This window comes from Natator depressus, chromosome 1 (assembly GCF_965152275.1).
Source record: "Natator depressus isolate rNatDep1 chromosome 1, rNatDep2.hap1, whole genome shotgun sequence".
In the NCBI taxonomy this organism is placed as follows: domain Eukaryota; kingdom Metazoa; phylum Chordata; order Testudines; family Cheloniidae; genus Natator; species Natator depressus.
The window spans coordinates 110,964,682-110,976,382 of record NC_134234.1 but is presented as its reverse complement, the minus strand read 5'-3'; the positions used below and the strand labels follow the sequence as shown (position 1 = coordinate 110,976,382).

The 11,701-nt window shown below is 44.1% G+C and overlaps 1 protein-coding gene across 1 annotated transcript; it reads right to left on the bottom strand.

The window, feature by feature from the left end:
• Nucleotides 1-2,914: 2,914 nt before the first annotated feature.
• On the bottom strand, nucleotides 2,915-11,467 carry CHAMP1 (chromosome alignment maintaining phosphoprotein 1). Its single transcript, XM_074964260.1, has 2 exons — nucleotides 11,335-11,467; nucleotides 2,915-6,599 (listed from the first exon to the last, which is right to left on the bottom strand). Exon 2 carries the CDS (start codon nucleotides 6,534-6,536, stop codon nucleotides 3,720-3,722), a length of 2,817 nt encoding a protein of 938 aa, XP_074820361.1. The 5' UTR covers nucleotides 6,537-6,599; nucleotides 11,335-11,467; the 3' UTR covers nucleotides 2,915-3,719.
• Between the last annotated feature and the right edge of the window lie 234 nt (nucleotides 11,468-11,701).

Here is an 11,701-nt window from a genome sequence, read left to right as displayed (position 1 = left end):
GCCCCATTTTTCATAGGTTTGTAGTTCCTCTTATTCTTATTAGCATTTACACACAACATGTACCTTGCAGTCAGGAGAGATGTTTTAAAAGATGTTACAATAAGGTGTCATGATCTTGAGCAATACATTGAGCTCAATTTTCCACATCACCACGTCTATTGGCACATATTTACAGTACTCTGGTGATCTTTACTGGCACAGGGTTATTGGAAAGAGTCCAGCGGAGGGCAACAAAAATGATTAGGGGACTGGAACACATGAGTTATGAAGAGAGGCTGAGGGAACTGGGGATGTTTAGTCTACGGAAGAGAAGAATGAGGGGGGATTTGATAGCTGCTTTCAACTACCTGAAAGGGGGTTCCAAAGAGGATGGATCTAGACTGTTCTCAGTGGTAGCAGATGACAGAACAAGGAGTAATGGTCTCAAGTTGCAGTGGGGGAGATTTAGGTTGGATATTAGGAAAAACTTTTTCACTAGGAGGGTGGTGAAACACTGGAATGCGTTACCTAGGGAGGTGGTGGAATCTCCTTCCTTAGAAGTTTTTAAGGTCAGGCTTGACAAAGCCCTGGCTGGGATGATTTAATTGGGGATTGGTCCTGCTTTGAGCAGGGGGTTGGACTAGATGACCTCCTTCCAACCCTGATATTCTATGATTCTTCAGTCACTTACTAATGTGAAGCATTCTTAAGCATATGGCCTAGTATGGCTAAGTTGAAATCTTACTGGCCTCAGCCTGTAGGCCGTGTGTTTCAGCCCTCCTTTACTTAGATACCTAATACATACTTATCACTCCTAAATACGTTCCAATCTTATACTTCTATGATCCTACATCTTAAATCTATTTAGCATACAACAGTTACATTAACATAGCATATGAGTTAATCATATTGTACAGCACAATAGATGGATAATAAAATGAACTAATTGGCTACATGGCTGATATCAGCTCTTTAACTTGATATTTGTTAATATGAACCCAGTTTTATAAGCATTTTGTCTATGATCTTTCAAAGTTAAATAAAAATATTACTATAGCACTCATTTTCTGAATAAAGTCATGTTATACTACAAAAGAACATCATCTGTGCTAATAAAGAATACTTGTATAACATAAGAACAGCCATACAGGGTCAGACCAAAGGTTCATCTAGCCCATTATCCTGTCTTCTGACAGTTGCCAATGCCAAGTGACCCACAGGGAACGAACAGAACAGGTAATCTCAAGTGATCCAGCCCATCGCCCATTCCCAGCTCCTGGCAAACAGAAGCTAGAGCAGTGTTTCTCAAATGCAGCCATTAAGGGCTTTTCCTGTGGCCTGGCCACAGCCTCCTGGGCAGTGATGGGGGGCGGCAGTGGACTGTCCCCAGGACCACCAGCAGGTGTTGGGCCCTGCCTGCCCTCTGGAGTCACAACCACCAGAGGGGAAGCAAACCATGAGTTCCCCACCTTCCCAGGGGCGGTGAAGCTCAGGTTTCGGGCTCCCAGCCCTGGGTGGTGGGCAGCAGGCACCAGTCATGGGCCTTGGGGCTCCAGCCCTGGACTCCAGCTGCACAGCAGTGGGTGCCAGCCCTCGACTCACACGCCCCTCCCCGGCATCGCCTCTGGCCCCCACCCACTTCCCCATCCAGGACTTAATTTGTCACCTGGCTTGCCAGGGTTAAGTCAGCTGTGAAAATTGGTATTTGTATGTTTGTTAATATCACTTTTCACAGCCTCCCAGCTAGCTAGTAAGTCTGCTGTGAAAAGTGATATTAACATACAAATATTATCTTTTGCAGCAACAGACTTTCTAGCTAGCAAGTCTTTTTAAAAAAAGCAACCAAAAAGCAAAAGAAACAACAAAAAGACAAGAATGTGCAAACCAACTTATTTGTGTTTCTAGTCTGTTTAGGCTCAGTAAAGAATATATTTATTACTGAGTCTGCAAAAAAAATGCTACATAAATAAATTACAATGATTTGGACATGTATATGTGAATATTTGTTTTTCCTAAAGTTAATTATTTTAGGAAAAACTGTCAGGGTGGCCACCAGCAAGAGTTGGTGGCTGCACTCTGAGGCCATGAAAAAAATTGTTGTGAGAACCCCTGGGTTAGAAACACCATCCCTGCCCATCCCGGCTAACAGCAATTGATGGACCTATCCTTCATGAATGTATCTAGTTCTTTTTTCAACTCTGTTATAGTCTTGGCCTTCACAACATCCTCTGGTAAGGAATTCCAGAGGTTGACACTGTGTTGTGTGAAAAAAGACTTCCTTTTGTTTGTTTTAAACCTGCTGCTTATTAATTTCATTTGGTGACCCCTAATGCTTGTGTTATGAGCCCACAAAAGTGACCTTAAAATCCACATGGGATTATGGGAAAACTAGAAACAAATGGCCTGGTAGATTAGGTACTTGCCCTCTTTACAATGCAGGACTATTGTCTACAGTACAGCCTAGAGTGTATTGCTTTCATTGGAAGTAACAGGTTGACTTCCTACCATTAAACTGAAATGAAAATACACAGTCTGTTACTAATATTTATTCCAGTGTAAGTGCATTAGTATGTGGCCAAAGCAGATAAGGATAACTTACTGTATCTGTTGGAAAATAGCAATGTCAGGTAAGTAACATCCAAAAATAATTAAAACAAAAGGATTGGAAATGGGACAAAACACTAAATAGTGTATGCCTTCCCTACAATGGTATATTACAGGTATTTTCCTCCTCTTATATTTAATGCTCCTTTCTAAAGTACAGACATGGGAGTTTAAACTAATTTTACTTCCATTAACAGAAAGCTATAATACCTACAGAAAAACTTCAGATTTATTCTGCACTGAATGCTGCTATTCAAAAGTATTTGAGACTACAACATAGCGGACTATCACAGGCTTTTCTTTGAAAGAGTAGACAAAAACAATGTCGTGTTCACGTTAGCTTTTTATTAAAAGACTGAAGCATAACATTTTACCAAATACAAGAAATTCAGTCTTCTCTGGCATACAAAACATTGGAGTCAACAAGAGAAAATTCTGGTCGTTGTGTATATATATATATACTAAATCTGATATCACTCCATCAATTTAATGTATATTAGCACATGCTTAAAACATGGTCAAAATACAATGTCACAAAATAAGTACCTTGACATTTTAAAAGTCTGAGATAAATCATTCAAAGAGGTGAGAGCAGTGAATTTCCAACAAATGCTACACACTCAATCACAAGCTCAGGGCATAATTATTCCAGAAAACCAACATCATTCTTTCATGCCTGATTAATCACATTCAGTTTCACTGGGCTACTAATTTTGAGGTTTTGCTTCACATTTTAAAAAATAAGACATTTGAGAGATGTGAAAAACTAAGTTCAGTCTTCACAGTAATATGATATGGGTTGTTTGCCACACCTCCACTTTATTGCCTGCATGTTTTACAACAATCTTTACAAAACTAGTTTTCACCCCTGTTTTGGTTTCAGAAATATAGCATCTCTGACGAATAAAGTATGAATTTACTGAATAATAATACAGCGACATGAACATGTATTTAGAACAACTTTTGAATAATACATCCTTTCAGTAATACAAGCTATAAGACAAGTTAAACACAGTACAATAAACCACGCATCTTTTGACTTGTCAGATCAGCTAAACTACTTACTTAGCTAACATACAGCAATACTTACACATTTTAGTAAATTAAACTCATTGAGTATAAGGAAACAAAAACAATCACATTTGTTCAAGAGGTTCAAGGCTGTCCAATTGCTTTTTATTTGTATCTTCACTATGACGGCTTTGGCAATGGGTTAAATGTTTCTTAAAGCCTCTGGGAAAATTTGATTCAAAATTACAGCGTGGACATTTAAGCAAACTTTGACCATGAGCAGCAACGTGGTTTTTAAGAAGGGACTCCAAAAGAAAAGCCTTTCCACATATTTTACATTTGTAGGGGCTTTGAACATTGTGCTTGTTAACTAAATGATGCAAAACAGCACCTTTTTTCATTGCACGACAGCAACAAATTTTGCAATAATACTTTCCCTTTCCACGCTTCATGTATTTTGCGATCTCTTCTTCTGAGATGAAAGCCTCTTTCTCTTCTGTAAACTGCAGTATGCACTGTGGCTGAATGGGAGTAGTTGCATCTATTTTGCTCTCTTTGTTGTAATCAGATGATTCCGTATCAAACTGTTCTTGATCACTATTTGATTCTTGTTCCTTTACCTCGACAGAATCCATCTCTGTTTTTCCACATTCACTGTTATTTAGTTCGTTATCAGAGGTCTCCTGGTTTTCCTTCTTAGGCTTCTTTTTGGGGCATGAATACAACATATCTTCTGAAGGCTCCTTCACTAAGATTGACTGCTCTTCCTGAGACAATAGATCATCCAGTGTTTTTTGGTCTTCTAAACTCTGAGCTAGGAAATCACTCTCATCGGCCTCAATAGGCATCTGGGGCTCAGCGGAAACAGCTGAAGCAGGTTTGAGAGGCTCAGGAAGAAGAACATTTTTCTGGACCTCAGAGGAAACAGAAGGAGCAGGTTTGTGGGGATCAGTAGAAAGAGCATGTTTCTGGACCTCAGAGGAAACAGCAGGAGCAGATTTCTGGATCTCAGAAAACGGAGCATGCTTCTGGACATCAGAGGAAACACCACATTTCTGAGGCTCAGTAAAGGCGGCTTGTTTTTGTGTCTCAGGGGAAACAGCAGAAGCAGGTTTCTGGGACTCAGTGAAGAGGGCAAGTTTCTGCACCTCAGGAGAAACAGCAGGAGCAGGTTTCTGGGACTCAGTGAAGGGGACATGTTTCTGGATCTCAGGGGAGGCAGCAGGAGAAGCTTTCTGAGGCTCTGGGAAGCCAGAATGTTCCTGGACTTCAGGGGAAACAGCCGCAAGTTTCTGGGGCTCTGGGAAGAAGGCATGTTTCTGGACTTCAGGAGAGAAAGGAGCAGGTTTCTGGGACTCAGTAAAAAGGGTATGTTTCTGGACTTCAGGGGAAACAGTAGTAGCAGACACCTGAGGCTCAGGGAAGAAAGCACGTTTCTGGACCTCAGATGAACCAGCAGGAGCAGATTTTCGAGGCTCAGAGAAGAGGGCTCTTTTCCGGGATTCAGGGAAGAAGGCCCGTTTCTGTCCCTCAGGGGAAATGGTGGGGGCAGATTTCTGAGTCTCAGAGAAGAAGGTTGACTTCCGGGACTCGGAAGTAAGTTTCCAAGACTCAGGAGACATTGAGGGAGCAGGTTTACGAAGATCAGAAAACAGAGAAGATTTCCAAACTTCAGAGGAAACAGCGTGACTAGGTTTTCGGAGTTCAGGTGAAAGAGAGGGAGCAGATATCCAAGTATCAGGAGAAAGAACAGGTTTCCAGCCTTCAGGGTACACAGAGGAGATGGGTTTCCATGGCTCAGACGAAACAAGAGTAGATTTCTGGGGCTCAGAGAAGGATGCAGGTTTCCAAGGGTCAGGAGCAGGCCTCCGTGGCTCGGGGGACACCACCGGGGCAGGCCTCCGCGGCTCGGGGGACACCACCGGGGCAGGCCTCCGCGGCTCGGGGGACACCACCGGGGCAGGTTTTTGGGGCCAGGGAGAGACAGCAGTGGGAGATTTCTGTAGCTCATGAGAAATAGCAGTGGCAGGCCTCCAGGGCTCAGGAGAAACGGAGGGAGCAGGCCTCCATGATTCTGGGGAAATTGCAGAAGCAGGTCTGCGAGGCTCAGGAGACAAAGCAGGAGCAGGCCTCCGCATCTGAGTCATATGCCTGCGGGGCTCCGGAGATACCGCTGGGGAACGCCTGCGGGGCTCGGGGGACACCGCTGGGGAACGCCTGCGGGGCTCGGGGGACACCGCTGGAGCAGGCTTCTGGGGCTCTGGAGACACCACTGGTGAACGCCTTCGGGGCTCAGGGGACACCGCTGGGGCAGGCTTCTGGGGCTCAGGGGACACTGCCGGGGCAGGCTTCTGGGGCTCAGGGGACATGGCTGGGGAATGCCTGAGGGAATCAGGAGACACTGCCGCAGCAGGCTTCTGGGGCTCAGGGGACACTGCTGGGGCAGGCTTCTCAGGCTCAGGGGACACCGCTGGGGAAGGCTTCTCAGGCTCAGGGGACACTGCCGATTTCTGAAGTTTGGGGGAAATAATTGGGTCAGGTTTCTGTGGTTCCAGGGAAAGGGCAGGTTTTTGTGGTTCAGGGGAAAGGGCAGGTTTCTGTGGCTCCCGAACGAGTGATGTTTTCAGGGATTCAGTCTCAGCTTCTACCTGATCTTTCTGGTCTTCATTCCACTTTTCAGGTACTGCATGTTGTGATGTAATGTGATAATAAACGTTGCAATACATCTTGCTGGTAAAGAAACATTTGTGACAGTGGAACAGTTTTGCACTTTTCTGATAAAATATAAGTTTACCTAAACCAGCAGCATCCATTTCATCACAATACTCTGGGTGGATGGTACCCATATGAATTTGTATGTTTTCATAATCTGTCCCTCTGAAACTGCAGTGATCACATTCTAAATGCTCTGATGTTTTACGCAGTATCTGGAACATGTCCATTTTTCTATGGTCCGTTGCAGCTTGCACAGCACTACAAGTCGAAAACAGCAAGCTTCTGTATTCCTGCAATAGAGGTAAAACATTGCATATTCAGCTCAGATAATACAAAATTTACTTCTTTATTTTTTTGTTCATTTTGAATTAGCTTGATGCACTTCTCCATTTCTAGAATAAAAATTAATCCCAGCAAGATCAAGCCAATCCAGACATTTACAAACCCTCAAGATAGTTAAGAAAAGTGTCATCAGCAGCTGAATCTTTCTTTTACACAAAATCCACCTACTTCTCTTACATAACAAATTGATATATCAATTTAATACATTATTTTGCTCTGGGGGAAAAAATAACTTTTGCATGGCTATAACCTCCTGCATGAAAACATACAAATACAGATTTCCCCTTGGCCTGCAAGTCACTGCACATAGTAGAGTTTGTGCAAGTAATTTAAATTCTATTTCTGTTTACCAGGTGGGTCTGGTTGGTATATATTTATCAGTGGACGGACTTTGCAAATAAACCACATGCACGGGACCTATGTAACAAATATTTAGCTCATGGCACCATGTTCATCTGACAAACATTTCTTTGCTTGATATGAGAATACTTATACTACATTTCATCTGAAAAGTAGAACCACTTTCAAAAAGTTAATCTTTGCAAAACCACTCTAGGACTGTTATCTTCATTTTACAGATTAATAAACTAGAAGGAGAAATTAACCATCTGAGACAAGGCCACATAAGCATTTCATAAAGCTGGAACAGAACCATGAGGTCCTGACTCTCAGTCAACTGCTCTATTCACTAAACCCTCATTTCCATACAGTAATTATTTTTCATGAAAAACCACATTTGTAACACACAGAATGACTGTCAATTAAAAAACCATGCTGTTGTCTGAAGTTTACCTGCTGTTGTTACATTTAGGATTACCGACATTGAAAAAGCAGAGAAAAAAATTTCTTTTTCAGTTTTTGTGCATTTCACAGCCCTCTGTATAGGTGGTTTCTCCAGTATGTATGGGTCTTTCACACAGTGGAGGGGAATAAATATATTTATAAAATAAAAAACTGACTGTAAAACCAAAACAAAATCACAGAGATTAAGACAGATGCAGCAGAGTGGGCAACAGGAGATGGATCACTCTATGATTACGTAACCAGTTCATTCCCTCTGGGGCACCTGGCATTGGCCACTGTCAGACAACAGAATACTGGGCTAGATGGACCTTTGGTCTGACCCAGTATGGCCATTCTTATGTAACTCATTAAAAAAAAACTGACTAGATTTCACCTGATAGTGTCTCCAACGGTGAAAAGTGATAGTGTAATAACAAGATGTCCAGATAAATTATTGCTGTAAATAGAAGACCCAATCTAACCATATCCCATCAACCATTTTCACCTATTTTCATCGGTGCCCTTGTACTGGGAGAGGAATATGTGTGTGGTAGTAAATTATTAATAATAATGTTAATATTATTAATATTATTTATTTGTATTGAGGTCGTGTCTAGAAGACCTAGTCTGGAAGTAAGGTTGAGTCACTGCTCTAGGGCTGAGAAAAAAAATCCTTCACATATGTACAGAAAAATGGTTGCCCAATTGTACACTTCTGTATCAAAAAATAATTCATCTACCTAAAAGATGAAAGCTTTTTTTTTTTCTGGAAGACATGGCTTTGATATACACACATTTTGAAACCACAGAATCTGAACTGGAAACGTGGGTTAAAAAAAATCTTTGAGATTTTATTATTTATTTTAATCCTTACTATAACTCTGGATCGCCTACTACCCATACTAAATGTTCAATACTTTTATGAACCCTGCTAAACTGCTGGTTTCAGTATATCTTGTGGCAACAAGTTCCACAGACTAAATGTACATTATGTGCAAACTACTTCCTTTGAGCTGTTTTAAATATGTTGCTTTTTAATTTTATTGAACACCATATCCTTTTATTGCGAGAAAGGGTGGATAAGATGGGTCCATTTACCTTTTCCATACCACTTATTATACATACCTTTATTATATCCCTCTCTATACTAAACCATCCCAAATCTCTTCAACATCTTTTTATATGGAAGCTCTTCCATATTCCTAAATATTTTTATCATCTGTCTCTGAGCCCTCTCTCTTCCTCCCTTCATGTCCAATCATTTTCAGAATTTCTTGACACATGGCATATTACTAACCCTTCTTGGGAGGTTGAATTATTTTATACTTCAATACATTTTTATATTTATAGGAATTTCTGTGGTTTGACACTACCCTTTGGCTTTCATTGTCTCCCAGATGAAAGGATAAAAATAAGGTGAGTCTGTTACAGAGTGGGATCAGACGGCATCAAATTTGTGCTCAATTTTTTATTGTAACCACCACATCATGCTATATGTTTAACAAGTGCAACGTCGACCAAGGGCTTGTCTACACTGGCAATTTACAGCGCTGCAACTTTCTCGCTCAGGGGAGTGAAAAAACACACCCCTGAGCGCTGCAAGTTTCAGAACTGTTAAGCGCTAGTATAGACAGGGCACCAGCGCTGGTAGCTACGCCTCTCGTAGAGGTGGTTTTTTTTAGAGCGCTGGGAAAGCTCGCTCCCAGCGCTGCGCTGCAACCACACAAGGCCCGTTAAAGTGCTGCTGCAGCAGCACTTTAGCGTTGCCAGCATAGACTAGCCCTAAGTCTATGTCTACATTACAGCCATTAGAGTGGCACAACTGTACCACTGAATGTAGCCACTCTACACGCTGACGGCAGAGAGCTTTCCCATCAGCATAATTAAACCATCCCCAACAAGCAGCAGTGAACATAGTGCTGTCCACACCAGCGCTTTTGTCAGTGAAACTTATGTCAGGAGTGTGGTTTTTTCACACCCCTGACTGACAAAAGTTTTACTAACAAAAATGCTAGTATAGCCATAGTCTCTAAGACAGGAATGGACAAGCTTTGGCAAGCAGCCCGCCAGGGTAAGCCCCTGGTGGGTCGGGCTGGTTTGTTTACCTGCCACATCAGCAGGTTCGGCCAATCGTGGCTCCCACCAGCCGCGGTTTGCTGTACCATGTACTGCGATTTTTTTTAAATTTAAATTATAATACATTATAGTAAATTTAGGGTTAGCATAGACTGAATTTTAAATAGATTTATTTTAAAGAGAAAAATGTATTTAACAAATAAAAATATGATTTAAATAAAAAAACCAGTCCTTGTGATGCTCTTTTTCAAGTACATTGCATGAGGATACTGAATTGACTGAAAATTCATCCCATGCCAGACAATTAGTTTTCAGAAACATTTATAATATAACAAACAACAACATTTTCCTGGTAATATAAGGCTTGGAATCTAAGTTTAGCAAAAAATTAGATTAATTTAGCTTTAAAGATAGTTAAACTGGAAAGAAAAATTAAATTGGCAAAATCCACATATAATCACATCTGAACATATTCTCCTTAACTCTTATCTCTGTTAAATTAAGATGCAATAAAGTCTTTCCTTACTGACTGTTCTAACTCCTTTACTTAAGATCTCCCAAAGAAACGGCTACTCAGGCACCTGCACCAACTACTATATGCTACTGCTGCCCACCTTCATAGACATACCAAAAAGTGTGCACAAATCTCACACAAACTATTTCAGGATCCACTTCTAAAACACCACTCAACAGACTTGCTCCAGCCTTCCTCATATACCTGAATACATAATCCTGGCGTGGCCAAACCGTGGCTCATGAGCCACATGTGACTTTTTTACAGTTAAAGTGAGTCTCTCAGAGCCCAGGCCACTCTCACTCCTTCGCCTACCAGATTGGGAGATGTGGGGTGTGGAGAGAAGAGAGCTCAGGGCACCTGCCCTGCAGCGGGGTAGTGGGATTAGGGACTTAGTTCCCCTCTTTGCAGAGGGGGGAACTAAGGGCTTTAGCACTGGGAGGGGATGTTGGGGCAGAAGTGCTGCGCCCCAGCAGGCTCTGCCCCGCAGGGCAGGTTGTGCATTTCTTGCGGCTCTCGAACGTCTGAAGATTATTGTATGCGGCTCAGCTCGGAGGGTCAGTAAATTTGGCCTCCCTGACATAATTTGCACCGATCCCTATGGAACTGATGGGATGATATAGCCCATCAAGTTGATTCTAATAACAAGTGACAGGGACAGTCCCTTAAAAATTGCACACTGTAGAGAAACTCCTTTACTTGAAAAAAACATGATCCTAGATGATTAAAAATGAAGGAAAGTTTGCAATTCAGCTAACCTGTCTCTATTTCTGGCAGCTGTTTTTTGTTTGTTTTTCTCGCCACTGGGGCAAGGAAATCGGCTGCACGCTCAGGTCTCGGAGCCGCACGGCGCGGGTTTCAAAGGCTGCTGTTTACACCACGTACAGCTTTCACCATTTTTTTTCTTTAGTATTTTGATTCCGCGTTTTCTATTGCCGTTAACCTCAATATAACCCTGGGGGCGGGCTGTGGGGAGGGTTCACACATTTAAAGGCTAGGACCAACCGCGCGGGGGTGGGCCGAGGGGGGGGATTCACGCCCCCGCACGGGGGCAGCCTCCTCGCACGCCCCGCTCGGGGCCTAGCGAGCAGCAGCCCGGGGGCGTGTGGGGGGAGGGGATCCCGCAGAGCGGGGGAGGGGCCTGAGCGCGAGTCTGACCGGCCCTGACCGGCCCCGAACGCGCTACCGGGGGCGGGTCTCCAGCAGGAACGGCCCCGGCAGGGTGGGGGGACGGAGGCCTCGGCCCCGCGCCTGCCCGGAGATGGTTCCCTGCCCCGCCCCGCCGCAAGCCCTTTCCCGGCCGGACTCACCGCGGCGGCGCCGCAAAGGGCGGGGGGGGCTCTCTCGAGGTCGTTGTTCCCGCCGCTCCGGTCAGGCGGGGGCTCCGCGCGCGCGGGCAGACCCCGGGCTGGGCGCGGCCCCTCCAATGGCGGCGGCTGTTGCTTCTGCAGGCCGGGCTGAGGGCGCCGCGGGCGGCGATGGGGAGGGGGCGGGGGGCGAAGAATAGGGGAGGCGCGCGCGGCCGCCCAGCGGCGGCTTTATTGGGTCTCCGGCCCTTCTCGCTGCCCAACCGGAAACGCCGCAGCTGCCTCTGCCCCGCCCTCCGCCGCGCGAGACCGCAGGCGTCCCCAGAGAACGCGCCGCGGCCTTCTGGCGGTGTGCGCGTGCGCGCGCGCG